At 41.5% G+C, this 19,240-nt stretch overlaps 1 protein-coding gene and 1 long non-coding RNA gene across 4 annotated transcripts in view; both read left to right on the forward strand.

Moving 5' to 3' along the window:
• Positions 1-7,298, forward strand: part of uvrag (UV radiation resistance associated gene) — a 67,641-nt gene extending 60,343 nt beyond the window's left edge. Inside the window, exons 15-16 of the mRNA XM_008332265.3 lie at positions 3,732-4,577; positions 5,603-7,298. Of these exons, the coding sequence (XP_008330487.1) occupies positions 3,732-4,533 (802 nt within the window). The 3' untranslated portion in view covers positions 4,534-4,577; positions 5,603-7,298. The remainder of the gene's footprint in view (positions 1-3,731; positions 4,578-5,602) is intronic.
• A 9,506-nt stretch (positions 7,299-16,804) lies between these two features.
• The window catches only part of LOC103394820 (uncharacterized), a 25,173-nt gene continuing 22,737 nt past the window's right edge, over positions 16,805-19,240 (forward strand). For all 3 annotated transcript variants that reach the window (XR_523202.3, XR_003052991.1, XR_003052992.1), the window contains exon 1: positions 16,805-17,139. This is a non-coding gene — a long non-coding RNA (uncharacterized LOC103394820). The remainder of the gene's footprint in view (positions 17,140-19,240) is intronic.

Genomic DNA, 19,240 nt, shown 5'->3' on the forward strand with positions numbered 1-19,240 from the left:
TGAAGTGAAGGAGTAGGAGACAGTACCAGAAATCAATTCTTAGTAAACTTCAGTCTGCTGAGATCAAAGCAAATGCATTCAACATGCTCCCATTTGCTGCTCGACATCCGCTGAGGCCCTGGCAGACGTTCACAGGGCCCTGATCCCTCTCCACTGGGTGGAAGCTTTGCTGCGTATATGGAGGGGGGGGGGCAAGGTGTGGCAGGGCGCCGGGCCAGGCAGATTTAACACTGCAGCTGGAGGATGTGAGCCTCCCCAAAGACCCCATACTGAGTGAAAAGTTCACAAAACCACAGTAGTCCCCATGTGTAACATGATGTACACAAAGCTTTGTGACATTTAGACATCTGTAGTCTCATCAGTGATGGATAGAAGGACATAAATATTCATATATGATAACGTTTGCAGAGATCATCAGAGGAGATATAAGTTTTTTGAATTTACCATGTTCGCAAAAAATAACAGGTGGAATAAGTCCTTTTTTTTTCTTGATCATAAAGTATTGTTTATATTATAGTTTTTCAGCAATAGAAGGAAAGGAAAATAAGAAAAACAGAATATTCTGAACTCCAAGTGGATGATATGTTCTACAAATTTATATTTTCACATTGTTTTTGGGTTTATAGCTATTGGCGTTGTGTACCAAATTCTTTACCTCTTCCTTAAACCGCGCTCAAGATGTACACGTTTGGTTTGGATCATAGTTACTGTGATAAGAAGAGGTCTGTGGAGAGGGTTTACAGACTGAATACCTGGCTTGGCCTAAAATATACCAGGTTTGATTTCCGTGGTGAAAGGTTAGAGAGAACCTAAAATCTGTAGCAGGTTTACGTCTGGTGGAGTTTTTCATGGTGAATAAAGGAACAGGCTGTATTCAGCATTCACTTGTCCAGTCACATTGTTGTCAAAGTCATACAACCTAAACTCTCTCAAGGTAGTCAGCTCAGGCTGCTACTTTGTATTATAATACGTATCAGACATGTATATTCCACCAACAATACGATATGTCAGACTGCTATCATCGACAGACTTATCTCAGCCGCTCTAAACGCACGGATAAAAGTTTTTATAGTCTGTGCAGCGAGGTCAGTGTTTGCCCAAGGTTTCGTCCACCTGCAGTAAAATAACTACGTTGAAAATTTAAAGTTTTGAGACGAACAATGCTTAGGAAGTGCCAAGTGACATCATTGCAAGAAAAGAAGAATGACAGGAATATCTCAGTGAGTGTCAGTGAAGGTGTCAGTGGTAAACGTTGTCTGTTTCAATACAGCATTATACAGTGGACACTTGAACCAGTTATGTTTCGCACAAGGTGTACATTTGCACCCATGCTGTTCAAATGGTATACTGTTCCTTACAAGGGTCTGGTGTCTGACGTGTGCACCAGCAGTGAAGAGTGGTAATTGATTAATCAGGATTAATTACAATCATAGTTTTCTTTAATTAGTCATGATTACTCAAGACTATTTCTGTACACAGTATGTATATTGCTGAAAGAGAAAGACAAAACACAGCTGGTAGTTTTCTTTTCTGGATTCGTTTTCTAATCCAAACTATGAAATATTATGTATATCTCAAATCTTTCCAAAAATAAGTAATAACTGTCCATCGTAACGGTGCATCGGAATGTGTCGAAAACTACTTTCCAAACTCCAGTGAAGCGCTTGTCAGCGGTATTTACGGCCCTGCGCCCGGTGAGGCCGGTCTGACGCAGGCCGCCTCTCCTGAAGTTGAAGCCTCCGCTGGACAACATGATATTTTAGGCTCCCACAGTGCGTGATATACAACTCATGTTGGGGCAAGAATAAGTGAATGTGTGGAATTATTGGATATACAGTACGATGTGCGTGATTCTAAAGTTGCGCCAGAGATTAATATTCACAGATTGATCAACATCATTAACGTGATCATTCCAACAGCCCAACTAATAATGTAATTATTGAATCGATATCATTACAAATGAATTGATCAAAATGACACAGTCCAAGCAGGCGGTGCTCTGTCATACCAACAGACTTTATCATTTCTGTCTGGCTTCAACAGTAATACATTTGTTTCTTTCTCAGACCATTAAAATCAGAACAAATAGATTCTGTGAGATAGCCGAACAGAGGGATGGAATAAAATGCTGAAAATGATTAAAATCAAAGCCATCTTATCAGCTCTTGTCATAAGGACTCACTCAGTTGGGTAAAGGGAAAAAAATGTAGTCACTTCTAAGCTTTTAATAAACGATGCATCAAAATCAAAAACGTGACTCACTAGCATCTGTGTTCGCTTCTGAACATGCATTTTGTTTCCAATAGTCTGAACCACATTTTCCACTTACTTAAATGATAATTGGCTTCTCATGACATCTGTCTCTGTGTCGTTCCAACACAACAGGATTTGAATGTTTGGACTGCCTTCCACAGGGGTCAGAATGACTGCATTTGATATGTCACAGATAAGTGTATGAGACGTTGCATTGATCAACTACATGTTAGATGTAGTACTCTACTATTTGTCTTGGAAAAAAATATGGTTTTAAAAGGGCATCTTCATATTAATAAGCTCCAAAGTGCTGCAACGCCTGTTAGCATTTGCAGGCTAAAGACAATAAATGATGTGCGTGATGAACCTGCAGTGCCAGTTCAACTCTCTGGTAACCAGCTCATTACTAAAGTGCTTATTTACTCAACCCTGACCTCACTTGACCATCTGGCATTTCCATGTGTGTGCGTCCAGTGAGCTGACATTTTGGGTGCAGTATTTACAGGTTGATACCATTAGCACTGTATCGTCAGTCCTTGAATGGTTCTCATTTACTGGATGACAGGCACTCCAGTGTTTGACAAGCCTTTCTGAAAAGCAGACAGTCTCCTGCTCTCAGCTCTGCGCTGTCCTGCCAATGAACCCTGTCAGGACCACCTCGGCAGGGTGCTGGCCTGCGAGGAGCAAGGTCAGGACCCTGTTCACATGCTGTCATGTGTTCGGTGTCCGTCAGACCACGAGCTAATTCGCTCACTGCAACGTATACGTCAGGCATTGCTCTCCGAAGACAGTCTTTCTCTGCAAGTGCCAGGGGACAGGAGAGAATTTACAAGGACATCTATTATAACTGCACGTCCAACTGAACAAGCAGAGATTTGTCCTCAACCAACAGATGTGAGCACAGAGAGGCCCTGCTTTCACCTATGGCCCCAGCCGCACTGTTTCTGAGATAGCCGCCTGGTCACGTGAGGCCAACCGTTAAGTCGTCCAGTAAATTAAAGGTGGCCTTTGGGCTATCAGAAGGAGCGGGTCGGCCCCCATTTAAGTAAATTTATGGCACCAGTAGTGGTGTGGGGCGGAGGGTCCCAGATCCTGAGTCTGTTATCTGTTATGGAAGAAACATGTCTGACATACTTGGTAGGCTGCCTGCTGCGCTCCTCCACTACACAGACAGTGAGTTTTGTCTCCGTGGTCACACAAATGTTTTGTATATGTAGTACGGTGCAGCTGTCTCTGTCCCTGAAAGGGTGGGAATGGACTTTAACTGGAGATCAATTAGAAAGCCTGGTCTACAGTGCACTCACACTGGACTCTAGGGGGCGTGGTACAATGGCTCTAGTGTGAGTGCACCCAAAAAAGAAAGCATCAATAATCAATAACTGTTGAATTAGTTGTTAATTGTAACATATACAGATTATTGTGTGATGAATTACTCATGCACTTCATTGTATAATGTTCCTTTGCTTTCTTTTTCCCAGCGATCGTCATACGTCCAGCTCTGTCCCAGAGGCCTCCAAGTCCCAGCTGGGTATGGCCGCAGCTTCAGATGTGGGTCACCCCCGTCACACCAGCTCCCCAGACCGAGGCCTGAGGAAAAGAGCTAGTTCAGAGGCAGACAGGTACAAGTCCACGCCTCCACACAGCTATAAGACAGCCATGAAGGACGAATCAGCCTCGTCCTCACCTTCTTCACACATGACGTCCTACCTTGATGCCGACGTGGCCTCGACCAAGCTGACCAAGATGACCGAGAAAGACGGAGAGCAGAGACAGGAGGAGAAGGAGGAGCAGAGTCAGGATGAGGAGAAAATAGCCGAGGTGGAGACACACAGGAGTGCCGATGGAAAGGATCAACGAGAAGAAAGTCAAGAACAATCACTCAGCAGCACAGAGACGGTAAACTCTTCCACCGTGCAGGGACCACGAGGGGAAACAGGGGGAGCTGTTCAACACACTGGCACCATGAACGGATCTTTGATAGCGGCGCAGGAGCCTGTCAGCCTGGTCTCAGAGCTGCACTGCTCCGTGGAACAAGCTGAGGAAATCATGGGCACAGAGGCCACCGGACTGGGGATAGGAGTGGGATTAGGATTAGTAGATGAGTCGCGTTTGGAAGACTACCGCTGCATCCCTGTGGACCACGCAGTAGCCGTGGAATGTGATGAGCAGGTGCTGGGGGAACTGGACGTCGCTGGTTTTGAGGAGTTCTCCCGACGCATCTACGCACTCAATGAGAACATGTCCAGCTTCCGGAGACCACGGAAGAACTCTGACAAGTGAGGCAGAGGAGCTACAGAGACAGTGAGGCATAGCAAAACTGAGAGGTGACCACTGCAAAAATATGAGCTGTTCTTGAAAGATTTGCACTTATTGTAAACATTTTTCATATCATTCTCAAGTGTAACAGACCAACGTGGCAGCACTGCACCAGGAAGCTTAATATCTATTTTTTGATGCAAACATTCATTTACTAACAGGCATTTTTAACACTGGATACAAAACATTAATCACACTTTTTTTTACTCATATCGTATTCGTATTGTTTGGCCGTCGCAGGGACCATTAGTGTGAAATGATGCAGAGCTCGGTCAAAAGAACTCTTCATAAAACTCCAAGAAAATGCATCCAGTCATATGACGTCTGCCTTTAACACCACAAAAACCACATTTAAGCTGCTGTCTGGAATTCCTTCTCTTTTGCTAACGTCCGCTTTGTAGCTGCGATTTGCATTTATGATACATTATGGATACATTAAGTGATTGGTCACTTTATTTTAAAGTTACAGTCATGACCGGTGAGAACTGCTTTTAGGGGATTTCTGGCTCCGGATTAGCAAAAAAGTGTTTTGGGATACTGGAAAAGCTCGTCTCAGACTGATTCACAGAGCCCACGCTAAAAAAAAAACAAGAAGAGAAACACCCGTTTAAAATAAGGGCTTCTTAAAGTTCAAATAAAATTTGCTTACAGTGGCTTTAACATCATTTAAAAATCGAGATTTATATTCGAAGTTCTGATTCCGTCGAACCTTGAACCTAGCATACAGCAATTTCTATACTATAAGTAACCTGAGGACTATTAGCAAGCTAGCACCACTCTCTTCTTCTACTGCTCAGGAAAGAGAGAATCTAGTTAAGTGGGGCTTTGAGCGCCCTCTACAGGAGCACACTGTGACGACATAGACTGTCTAAGGAATTAACATTATTTTACCATAAATATTTGAAATTTCATTGTCATACTCGAAGAACAACCGTTTCCTATCCTTATTGGAGGTCACAACAGAAGATAATATTTTATCCATTTTTTATTCTTATTTGGATGCTATATATTAATGGACAACATTGTGTTTCAGAGCCTGCTGCCCCAGTATTTACACTCAAGACTTGAACGACTGTTAGGATGCGCTTTAGCTTTGGTCTGGAGTGCACGGCCGCTGACGACAAGGCTTGTGTGTGTGGTAATCTCCTGAATGCAGCCACGATCCCAGGTCAGGTTTTCTAGCTGTCTCACAGGTGCCCCCCCCCCCCCCTGCCTCTCCCCTTTTGACTGTGAAGGCAAACTGAGGTGGGAGTTGGAACCGTCAGAGACACATTATCGTCCCCTCACCACCAACAGCAGCAGCAGCTTTACCCGATTCTCTGTGTCCACACGGCTCAGGTGACACTATGAGAGTCACTGACAGGATGGAGCTCACAGCACATGGCAGGGGAAGTGCAATTCTAGGTCTGCCCCTCTCCATGTCTTTTTAGTTCAACTGTCCCATTTTAGTGTTGATGTTATTCCCATTAATTTGACCAAAACCTAAAGTCCTTGTTTCAGTTCCTTTGGAATTTCTCAGGCTTTACTCTACATGTTGGTAAAATGTGTCTCGATCTTGACTGATTTCGTCCACTCTCTGTGATAACGTCCACTGTCCTCCTCGTACTCTATGCCTCCTTGCACTGATGTTGAAACAATGGATTATTTATGTCTTCTAACATCATCCAGCTTTACTTTCCACCGTGGCACAGGGCGTCGGCCTTTGCTGTCGATGTGGTTACTTCGCAGGTCCGCAGGTTCCGACGTGGACAGAGGCTTTGCTTCATCCACCGTGATTCAAATGGACTCTCCTGTATCCGTATCCTGTTTCTGTGTCTCAGAGCCATCGCTGTGGCTGCTGAACGTTGAAAACTGTATTTAAATGCGAAGAGAAAACATTTCCATACACAGCTCTACAGTTGAAGTGACCATGTACATATACTTTTGTATGTTTTTTGGAGTTAATAAAGATATGGATGGCATGGATGTACAGTATCTAACCCCCTCCCAAACAGCAGTCTGTCTGTGTATGAGGTACTGACAGGTCAAAAGGTCGGGTGAGGTGTGAAGGCCGTCCTAAAACAGTGACATTACTGTAAAAAAAAAAACCTGAAACCACTGGACTGTGTGGTTTAGTATAGACAGGAAAATCCTTTTATTTTTCTTCTTTTGGAACTGTACTGCCACACGTGTCACATTTTCCGTTTCCTAGGAACAACAATGCAACGGCATAGATAACGAGCAACTGTCTTTCCGTCTCAACCAGGACCGTCTGCAAAATAAAAACAATCAAGCTATTTGCAATAGCTTAACCACTACATTATTTGTTATTATTTATTGTATCTTTTTTAAGTCAGTTAAACATCATTTTTGCCCCTAAATTCAATTGAAGCATAAAAACATTTTTCTTGTTTTATTCAGATGGATGATGTGAGCCTTACAGACTGCTGTTGTGCACTTCACTCAGGACTGCTGAAGTTTCCCATGACAACCAGCACTTCTGTTTTCTTTAACACCATTAAGCACTTAAGTGAAAATAAGCCAACCATCGTCTCGGTATGACTGTGTCACTTTGTTGTCTGGGCTCCAGTTATGTGTCAATTTGTTGGCATTAACCACCGGAAAACAGTAACTTGGGGCATTGGCATTGCTGTGTGCCAGTAATTCACGTCTTTGAGAGCGATTACGGTTGGTTACTGTGAATATATTTACAACTATTATGTGTAGAAATAAAGCTTTGTCTTCTGGCAGCACCTGTTGGATATTTCACAGTCGTTCTCCGGCGGAATTTCAATAATGCAGATGATGGCTGAATTTTCCTTTCCGTTTCCACGTTCACATGAAGCTGTTTCCTGTCACTCCTGGGCCATAAGTGCTCTGTGTCACTCTGAGTCTGTCTGCTGCGGCACTAAGCCCCCCCACCCCCCAACATGTGTCTGAGGGCCTCAGTTCTCAGCCTTTGGGGGAGAATATTTATTCCACACGGAGACATAATTTTAGTGCTATCCCAGAAAGCACTGGGGCATTTTAAGAGCTGATTTTATAGGTGCGTAGTTTGAAAAACCTCTAGTTCTCAGGTTGTTAATGTTGTTTTACATCAATGAGAGCGAGAATGAGGCATTGACAGTAAACAGACGGAGTCACAGTGTCACCTTCACGTTTTACAACCAGCTCAGTTTGAAGAGTTGGACACTGGTACAGTGGACTGTTATCATTACAGCCACCGCATACAACACAACACAACAGAACAGAACTGGCTGTTGGAGCACAGAACTCATGGTTTACACACTGGTAGAGTGCATTGGTCCAAACTTTTTATAAAGAGGACCCAATTTGAGGAAGTGAACATTTATGAGAGCCAACCATTCTACCAACTTTGTGGACCATTTAAGAGAAATTCAAATTAACAATTTTATAGAAATAGTATTACTAATGACATTTTTAAATTTACCACATGGTTGACTTCATCCCTCTGCTTTTTCCACCTGAAGACCAGATAAGATGAAGTAAAATCTGTTTGGGGGTGAGAGGGATCTTGGAAACTGAAATTCATGTGTGCTGGAAGGCCACGTGTGATGTGTTTCATGACAGAGGCCACGGGCCCCTATATAGCAGACCATTGGCCAGAATTGGGCCTTAATGCTCTATTACTTCATCTCTGAAAGAGGTTTGAAGCTTGGGTATAAGGAGCGGTGCCACTTCAGATGTTCAGCCAGTAAAGGCTCCGCAGATGTGACATGAAAAACAGATATTTGGATACGAGGTACACATGCTGTGCAGAAGATTCAATTTCAGTCTGAACCGGTCTCTGAGTGTCGCCTACTCAAGATTCTCAAGGTTTATTCAAGCGTCAACTCCACGGTTCAAACCATCTCGCCGTTCAAATGGTCACCGGGACTCTGCTGTCCTCTCTGAAGTTCTTTGACAGCTGCTGAGGTTAGGCATCGACACGTGTGTTTCCGGTGGAATCTTTTCATCTTGCATTGCACTTGTGATGATATTTCAGTCCCAAGAATTACAGTTGGCTTTCACAGTTTTCTTCGTAAGAACCGGAGTTGACAAACAACATGGACAAGTAGGCCCCCTTGGTCTTTTTTTAGCCTAGGTGTTCTTGATTTGGTGTATTTTTCTCAGATGACAGTTCTCCATGACCTCAGACAACAGCTCTTTGTGTGGAGGTTTCTCCTGTTACTGTAATTATTGATTTATGACCATCCCGTGTGGAGCAGATATCAAAAGTTGCGTAATCAGTATGTACGAGGAGGAGAATAGCCGCTGTCCATCAACACCTCAGTTTTACTGCGGACGTATCATCTGACACACTGTGTCCCTGGTCAAAGTCATTCACTACGTCTCTCTTTCATTCTCTGGCCTCAGTGACATCCTATACCCTTGTCATTATAACAAGCAGGATTTCCCAGGCACTGTAAACCTGTCATTGCTACAGGTCAGACATTCAGTACTTCTATTTTAGGAATGCGTGAACGAATGGAGGTGAGGAATATTTTGGAGCTTTATTAAAATTTGTATCATGTTACACTGTTTCAGTCGTGGGGTTTTTTTGTGAGGATAAAGTTCACTTTTTAAGATTTTTTTTTAAAAATCATCTTTTATAGATTCTCTTATAGAATATAAATATATAACTGGTCCAAACCTGGAGCTCTGCAGTGACAGCAGAAGGATCTGTCATCCCCAACATTGAATCTGCCACCTCAGTGTCACAATGGGAAAAAAAAGCATATAATATAATAATCTTCTGTTTAGTAAATTTAGTCCCATTTAGCACCACAGGTACTGACCCTGTGATTGGTTGACAGCTGGGCTGTCCAATGAAAGCCTCAATTACAACAGAAATAAGCCTATGAATGTAGTTTCGTCTGTGTCAGCTCATAAATGAATTCATGAAATGGGGCTAAAGGTGAAGTAAAAGTTTTTGTTTGGGTTTGAAAAATAATACATTGTGATAAAACTGCCTTTAACCTGACATATTTTCAGTTAGTGATTTAAATCTGCAAAACGTATCCTTAAGTCAATGACTGGCAATGCATGTACTAAAATGTACTTTTAACACCTGTTACCCAGTAACCATAGCAACGGAGTCATAGAGTGACAACTTTGTGTAACATGTTAGTGAGCAGTGCTATGACACACTTCAGTCTGCTCCTCTAGTAGTACTCCGACATAGCTCCAGATCCCTGTAGAATATTTCTACTCATTCATGAATGACTGCAGTAGTGACCGTACAACCGCCCTCTAAATAGAGTTGTTTATTTTTGTGATTAGAGTTCAGCGCTGTGAAGCACGGCTCATGTGGCTGTGAGTATTTTGTTTGGCTCTGCTAAGCTAAATGAACTGAGCTCTAGAAACTACACAGTCTGTGTCACACATTCTTTTTATGTCAATGTGTCTGATTCCTTCCATGTCGCAGTAGAACATACAGAACGTCCTAAAAGTCCAAGAACCAAACCTACGATTCAATTAAGTTCAGTCTTCCTTCTGACTCACTCAGACATTTTTTGGAAATTTTACTAGACAGCGTGAAAATGCAGTTCTGGGAAATGTCTGTAGCGACTTGTGAAGATATTTGCCTGCACTCATGCAGACCTTTTCAGTCAAGGACAGGAACACGTCTGGACTTAGAAGCATGTCTAAAAACAGCTATTAAAAAAAGAAAAAAAAGCTATTTAACTCCATTGACAGGAAGGTGGTGACCAGGATTCATGTGTCAGCCTTGGCCGGCCTGCAGCTCTGCGGTATTAGCTCAACGCTGTTCATTAGTCAGCTGAGACCTCATACTGTATCTAAAACACTTAACTGCTGGACCGGAGTCAGAGAGCAGGCGGAGGGAGACCCAGTAACAAGCAGTCTGGGAGACCCTGCAGCATTGGTGTCCTCTCTGAGGCCCCGGCTGCGTCCACTTACCTTGACCTGCACTGGTCGTGGATCAACATTGGGCTGCGGCCTAGGCCAGCTGTTTATGTCATATCAGGAAGGAATCTGGTTGAAATCCCGTTCTGCTCTTCTAGTTTTTTTACTGGGAAACATTGCTTTTGACTTGTTATTTTGTTTCCCTGAACCTTTCCCAGCCTCTTACCTGACTCAGACATTTATGGAGCTGACTTATTCCCTCCACATGCTACGACCACAAAGCTTTAATGAAATGCAGAGCTGTCCCTCTGATTTTATTGCAACAATATCAGTACAAGGATTAGAGCGTTGTTAGCGGAGAATTCTGAGTGAAACGTGTATGTATGTGTATATATAACAATGGCGTGACAGTTTTATTATGCAGCTTGTAAAAATAAAACCAGTCGCTCAAAGTGATGTCATCATGCTTATGTGAGGATTTCGTGGTGAATTCACGCTTGAGGATATTGTGGTTTTCTATGATTACCTTTGGAAGGTTTTAATGACGTAAGTGACACCTGACATACAGGCGAACAGGGAGAACTCCCCGAACACACAATGGGTCTGAACAACACTTCCCCTACAGCCAACAATGGTGAACAAAAAGAAAAGACATATCACATCAACCAGGGGAAGATTAGGTTTTCTCCGGATGATGATTTGGCCCTTGTGTTGTACGTGGTGTACATGTTTTGAAGTAGATGTACTTACATGGATAACATCATGTTTTCTCCTCTCCTGTTTCTGGGATTGATTCCCTCTCTGTTTGTGCCTTTGAGCTGATTCATGCCTCCAGTCTCATGACACAACAAACAACAGCGGCTTCCCACTGACCTGGGGATTACACATTGTTATAAAAAAGAAATAGGATTGTTTTTACAGACATCTAAATATTACTGGGGATTACACATTGTTATGTCGTATTTGAAGAGAAGGATTTTTAAAAAAGAAATAGAATTGTTTTTACAGACATCTAAATATTACTGCTTAAATGATTCAGTACGAGACTTACACCAACGTTGCCCTGCGACCAGTTTTTAATGAAAATACTTTCATTAAAGTCAGTGCTTATTTTAAAAAAAGCTTACTATAGAAAGAGGGTCACTGTCTGTTTTTACTTTTAAATTTGTTTTATACATGTTGGCTATATTATCTTTCAGTCTGTCTGTCTGTCTGTCTGTCTAACCATCCAGCCATCCATCATCCATCCATCCATCCATCCACCCATCCATCCATCTAACCATCCATCCATCCATCGATCTATCTATTCCAAATAACCCCTCCAAAACAAAATGAGTATCTACCGCACCATTACATTTTTTTCCTATTAAACACCACCGCCAAGTACAGTTTACCATGGAAACAGCCTGACTTGTTCCCTTTTATTATCTCTGGTCTTCACTCAAGGACTCTGCCATAGCGAGAAGCTCCCACACAGGAGGTGTTCTGCCAAGCTCAATATTTGGATCAATTATTCCATTCCTCTTCTGCAGCTTAATCCTATTTTAGGCTTGCACTCATCTGGCACCAGTAGATAGTTTGACTGGGAAGTTGGTCGATCCATCACAGAGACACATGTAGAGATAAACAACTGTTCACGCTCACATTCACACTTGTGGTTGATTTAGAGTGAACAAATTGAAGGAAGACTTGAAAATGCATGGTCGAACAAAAGTGGAGTCAATGAATAGGGTGAGAGAAAGGGGGGGGGAGGGAACCTGAAGTAGAACAGGGAAAGAAATGAAGTTGTATGAAAAAATAAATCATTCACATGTGCGGCAAACTGAATCAGGCAAGTGTTGATGATCTTGGTTTTTATCCAAAGACTGCAACGAGCAAAGAGACAAATCATAACATATGATTGAGCTTTTAATCTTTAAACGTTAGTAACTTCTTGCCATTGTCCTTGTTTCCTCAATGGTTAAATGGGGAAAAGTACTAGACCCAGAACTGGTTGTTTTTGTCCCATGTCTGCAGCTGAATTCACATTGTGCCGCCTCAGAAAGAGGATTCTGTTTTGGTTGTTACTAAAACCGAAGCCACGTCTTAGTTACGCAAACTCAATTCCCTGATTATGAGACACACATGGTCACTGTCAGTGATAATCACAGCTGGCTGGTGTTTAATGAGGAAATCTTCAAAGTTGTTAAAGTGACTGGATGTTCTTTGTGCTAATTTTCCTGTCACGTGTGTAATTTTCCCATCGTATACATCACAGGTACTTTCAGGCTTTTAATCCTAACTGCAGTTACCCACATCTGATGTTCATTGTCTACTGGTGAGAACAGTTACGCTAAAGATCGAGAGTAAGTGAAGGAAGGAAGCCCGTTGGAAGGTCTGTGCCGTGTGTTGTGTTGAAATAATGGAGCGGAGGTTTGTCACTGAGTAGTTCTAGGAAGTTTTGTAAAGATCCGCTCAGCAGGTACTGGACACTCCCGCCTGAGGATGTACTCCAACCTGGCCTGCTACATCTGGGAATTAGTAAAAGTGGGAAGAATGTCCTCCTGGCTGCTAACGCAGCTTTAATGCACCTGAAAACTGTGACTGATTTGCCCAGCAAAGTCTCTGAGATCTTTTTCTTCCTGCCTGGCTGCTTTGCACTAAATTACATGCACTTCTCAAATGTTAAATCTGTTTTCACAGACGGTATTATCTGCCTTTCATCTGAGTGCTGATCTAAGATGTGTATCTGGCAGCTCATCAAACCATTCATCAACTTGTCAAGTTAATTTCTGACAATCATGTCTGATCTCCCCCTCGGACTTGCCAAAGCTTTGTGTGGAAATATGGTTTTGTGTTTAAAGTCGTTCTCGTAGAACTCCCAGCGTTTCACCTTGGCTGTAAACTCCTCCATGAGTTCAGAGACTCAGCGGGGAATATAAATACCTAGTGGTGATGAATCTTTACCAGCAGAGCTGAGAGCTCAACACCCTGTCCACATTTTCACTGTGCTCAAAGGCATCCCAGGTCTGCTTCCTCTGCTGTTCATTTATAACCAGCAGACGGAGAGCCAGCAGACAAAGATCATTGTGTACCAAAACCTGGTTTTACTGCAAACAAAAAAGGATTAAGTTAGCACAATTCTAAACCATCCTAAATTACAGGTTGTACTTTTTTGTGATCAAATTTTTAAGAAAGATAGTTAAGAGTGAGCACCAAGCCTCTATTGCTGTTTTTTTTTTTTTTTTTTGCTCATTGGATTCAAGCTGTCAACAACTCCAAGTAAACAATGTTCAAATGTGTCATGATTCTCGGAAAAAGAGTGACTGTGGAGGATTTTAACGAGTGGCTTTCATTTCAAGTCCAGCTAAACTAGTTTTTTGTTTTTCTTTGTCTTATCATCCAGAAGAAGGGTTGCAGGTGAGTATAGTATGCTTAAAAACAATTTTAAAAAATAAATACATAAATTAAAAAAATATATATATATATGTCATGACACCCTTCTCATTTGCAGCAGAACACAGAATAAACGACCCTGGTCTTATCAGTTCAGGTCCATTTATAACTGCATAGACATTTAGGCAGAGCTTCACCTCTGAGCACTTACATCAGGAAATACAGGATGCATTTGAATTCATAAATATTATCAAAAAACTCTTTGGAAATCCCAATGGACACTGACCTACAGTTTCCGTCTGAGCCCCAGCTAATTACCGACTGTGGAAGGCAGCACTTATAAATGAAAACAGAGTTGGACAATAAAAGCAAATTAAATGTGTCAGGGATAGAGAGGTTGTTGTGGATCATCTGAGCAACACGTGTTAGTTTAAAAAGATCCAGAAACAAATATTTGAAGGGCTTGGAAATAGAGACATGGCTGCTTTAGATTTAAATACAGCGCTGTCATCACAAATAAGCATTAAGGCTAAAGTCCTTTAATCCTTTTTAAAATTCTTTGTTCCTAATGTTGTTGGCATTTTACCTTTGCCCACAAAATGGTTTTGAGAACTCCCTATAATGTTTTATATGCGTGTTTATGTATCCTCCTCATAGGTTGAGGTGAGTGTGATTCATATAGTGGGTTAGAATTACTAAAATCCCCAACATGCTACAGTTTGGAGCGGAGATACTTTGGCTGACCCAGAGGAACATGCAGCTAATTGATGCCATAGTCCAACTCCTGTTGTGTTCAGCCTCTCTCTAGCCTGCTTCACATCCATCTTGGCATTTCTCTCTCTGCACATTTGTCACATTAGAGGTGGATTTAGTCTGCTTATTTTCTCCCTCTTAAAATTTAGCCTTACTTTTAATGAATACATAAAAATCTTGGAACCAATTTAGAATCTATAAAGACATCACTTAAATTGCCCCGAACTATTCATTCTACACAGTTGAAGGGGGAACACAATTACACACAGTGTTCCAGATGAATCATTTGGTTTGAGTGAAATGACGAACAATAAATCACAAGTTGTATTTGCAGACAATAAAACAGACATGTCATATTTCATGAGTGTATAAGTCTGTCTATGTTGGTGTATAATGGTGTAAGTCTCATTATTCTCTCCATGCTCTCATATCACTTTATTAGACACAGAAATCCTCTGGCTTGAAGTCACTCGCAACTTTTACGCCCTCAACACTTTCATTTCTGCCGGGTTGTATCTTTTCATTTCTCATTGTGTGATAAGATGTGGTGTCGTTGCATCATCTGCCCCTCCGACCCCCCGCCTCCCTACCCACTCACCCTTCCCTCTCAGCCACTCATCTGTACCAAAGTGCTTCCACATAGATGTGAGAACGCAGGCACGGTGTGTCAGCGTGCCCAGCCGTGGCCCTAACACACACTGTTCCAGGATATCAAAGTCTTGTCAAACCTACTCACTTTGCTTCTGTAAGTCCGTGACTTTGTTGACAAGCTCTGTCCACATGTTCCTGTTCCTGTGCAGCTCTGAATCTGGTAACTTTACACATGTGTTACATGTTAATATACGGGCTCAAACATGAACGGTTTCTGGGTAAACAATATGGACTGAAATTTTCGAAGGTTCACCTAAAACAAATGGACCTTTACACTTTCTGCATTCACTGGCAGAGGGACATTTCTGAATTATTTGAAATAGAAAAAAATGACAAACCAAGAAAGAGAAGAGAAAGAGATTTGTGGATGTTGTGAAAGAGGACATGGAGATAGTTGGTGTAAAGAAAGAGGGGGCTGTAGATATTTTAAAATATAATATTGACTATATTTAGTTATATTTGCATATATACTGCAGTGTATTCTTGCATTCATTTTGGGGCAGGTAAGATAAAAGCAATAATTATATTTTCTAAAAATCCTATACAGTACAAAATATTCTTCCAGACTTGTGTATCATGGCAATGAAAGGCAGACGACTGCATGTCAACAATATCCGCGAAGCTGCTGACAACCATGTTGTCTTTTGGTTAACGTAGTGTCTGTTTTAGTGTCGGTGTGGCTTTTCTTAGGCTTTGCGAGCTGGAGTGTTGTGCATTAGTGACGCACGACCTCCCGCCTGCATTTTGGTCGGCCCTGTGCACTGTAGACAAACCCAGAAGACAAAGAACACTGTTCCCGCAGAACAATGAGGCTTTACCACAGCAGCAGCAGCGTGAGTGTGGGTTAACAAGGCGGGAAAGTCCTCTGTAGGTCAATAAAGTAAAAGAAGGAGTGGAGAACTTTGATGTACGTCATGGGCGTGTTTTATGTTAATTGGAGTATATGCTCTGCTGCATGTAAACAGGACTGTAAGTGGAACAATAAGGGCCCAAACCAGAATATATTGGTTACATGCAGAAAATAAGAATCTTTTATTCAACATCAACAGCATGTTACTGAGGTCACTGTATCTCCTAGGACTTTGTTCCAAGGCCAATGGTTTGTTATAATAACCAAAACATGTTCCATTTTCAATGCAACCTGACTTCCATCAGACTAAAGGGAAAAGAAATTATCGAGACTATGGTGACCTTCCGGAACCATATGGTACACTTTTGACTACAGCTGGTTAAGTGGTTTAATTACAAGGCTTTTAGAGTTTTGATGATACATTTGTATTTGTTTCTCTGAGTTTTTGAATTTTTAATTAAACTTCTTTACACAGTGAAAACATCTGTTTATCAGGTTTAGTGGTGGCATTTTGAGTTAGGAAATGTACCACAGGACTAACAGGTATAAACTTGAGAGATATATCAGTCCACTGACTACTGGACATAGTGAGATTTGGTGTCTATGTAGGTTTTCCATATTCCTGCTCCTGTCCGTATGTTATGGTGAAGTTAAATACAAATTATCCTTTAAGATAATAAGGATATTATGATTTAGGGAAGTTAAAAAGTATTTGTTCTTTTGTATGAGAGTTCGCGACCTTAAAGATATACACTTCCGGATAGGAAGAGGAAGAAGCACAGAGTTGATGGCTTGATGAAGATAACAGAGGAATTAGATTTGTTGTCGATTGACAGCTCGAGAGTGTGTGAGTCGGACTCTCCAACGCAATAGAATTGCGCGAGACGAGTTTGGCTTGGTGACTAGCCGGAGCTGGGCTGACGGCGCGGTTTTTGTTGATAGGGGACGCCACCTGCCCGGACGGGAAGTTCGTCGCTTCAAGCAGTTTCCGAGGAAGACCGAGGCCGTCGCTGCGAGCTGGTTGCTGTTGTGACAAAGGAGCGATTCATTCATTTAACGCGGCCTGGTTCATCAAGTTTCACCGACACACGGAGGTAATGTTATTAAAGGTTTTCATCATGAGCTTCAAACGAAACAAAATAAAAATGCTCTCAAAATAAGACCGTTTGAGGTTAAAAAAACCAACCCCATATCATTACCTGGGTTTCCATTTTGTGTTTTCCTCTTTTCTATAAAATGTTTGAATGCGTTTTCTACTGCATGTCTTACCATTTGTTGGTATTATTGAATTGTGTTTTAATTCTGTATTATAGTCCTTAAAGTTTATTCCCACATTTCTTTAAGCAGTTATTCACAATTTGAAATGCCTCTCTTACTGAAAGATATTGAAGAAGGGTTAAGGCTTCATCTTACAGCATTAGGTGGGTTTCTTAATTCACAAGCCAGCGGTAGAAGGGCTACTCAAGAAATACCCAGAGGTGTCTACTGTACCACGATACACAAATGAGAAGGAAGTTATGACAAATGTTGGCAGGAATTGTCTCTGACATGCAAGAATAAAAATATTCGCCTGCCAAAATTCTTTATACAGCACCGACTGAAAGTTATATCATATTGCTGTACATGGATACAATTAGACAGTTCATGCTCAGTTATCAGCCAACAGGACACATTTTCCACACTTCCTGTTGCTTATAATTGCTGCAAAGAACACTGAGTATGGCTTCAGTTACCTCCTCACATGTGATAAATGTAGCACAGTCCATGACTGCCAGGAAGTTAAATGAGGATAGCATGGCACGTCTGCTCCCTCAAACCTGCATCCTTGTTGTTTTAATGTGAAGAGGGTCTCGTTCTTATCAATTACTGTGTTTTTTAGAGCAGCGCTGGAGACAAAGTCCACATACTCCTCTATCGTGTGATACGGGGAGGATTATTTTTGCTCAAGGCAAATCCCTGTTATTCTAGAGGGCCTCATGGTCTAGTTTTTCAACAGGGGGAAGAAACATGGCAGACCTGTGTTTTGAAGACCCGTCCAGAAATCTGTTCCAGGGCTCTAGCCCAGCAGCCACACTGACAAACAGCCGTAACCAACCTGACCTTCCCCTCCATTTCCCCTGGAGAGAAACCCAAACAAATGTTGTTATTCAAAGACTAATAATATTCTGGTATAAATAGGGAATAGACGGTTTGTGTCGGCAGATGCTGGACTTTGAATTTCTTAAAAATTCTAAATAAACCAAAAACTAGAGAGACATGATAGTATTGCACACTGTACATTAAGGTGTTTTTCAGATGGTTGAAAAGCTTTTGTTAAAAGACCTATGTTAACTCAAAGACATTACAGATGCTGTTTTAATTTTTTTTAAATTAAATTTTTACTTGCTAATGAAGCGAATCATACACAGAATTTCCTCTAAAAATGCATCCAATCTAGCTAATACGTTTCCCCCTTTCAAGAACAATATTATATTACCAAAGGCCATTTCCCTGGATTGTATTTCCTGTTAATTATCAGGAAATTGCAGTCCTGCCAAACTGACAGTGAAACCAAACTGCAAAAATGTTGAAAACTAAAAGGTTTATTTTTTTTAAATGTTCCATTGTATACATTATTCTGAAACACTTTGGGATTCAGGATTTGATGGCTACTTATTATTCCCATGGGGAAAATAAAGTTGAACAAGAATGCAATGTCCTCTAGTGTAGCAACAACCATTGGACCAATTGTAAGTTGGACTAGATTCTCATAGTTTAGTCAAGGACCAAGGAAGGAATGAATAATACCTCCAACATTCATGGCGGAAGGTTTAGTGTTTAGAGTACATCAGTCAGCCATTAGTAGCCCCTGACATGGACATTGATCAATTCTTCAGAAAATAGTTAAATATTGAAATCATGAACATAACTATTGTTAGTGGATGGAACTGAAATCAGACTTCTACAAGAGTCTAGTACAGTGTGAAGAATGACTGGCAACATTAGACCAAAGCTAAGCACATAACAAGTCCTTCCATGATGTTATTATGTTGTTGTAGCAGCTCTGGGTGAAGGGCAGTCTGATTGTGCTGCTTTAATCTGTAGAATGATCTAATCCTCAGAGGGAAAACCAAATGTAGTTTTTGGAAACGGCTGCACACATTTGCCTGTTTGTGTTTAATGTTGGCTCCGTCCATTTAAATAATTATAGTGAAT

This window comes from Cynoglossus semilaevis, chromosome 19 (assembly GCF_000523025.1).
Source record: "Cynoglossus semilaevis isolate Cse_v1.0 chromosome 19, Cse_v1.0, whole genome shotgun sequence".
In the NCBI taxonomy this organism is placed as follows: domain Eukaryota; kingdom Metazoa; phylum Chordata; class Actinopteri; order Pleuronectiformes; family Cynoglossidae; genus Cynoglossus; species Cynoglossus semilaevis.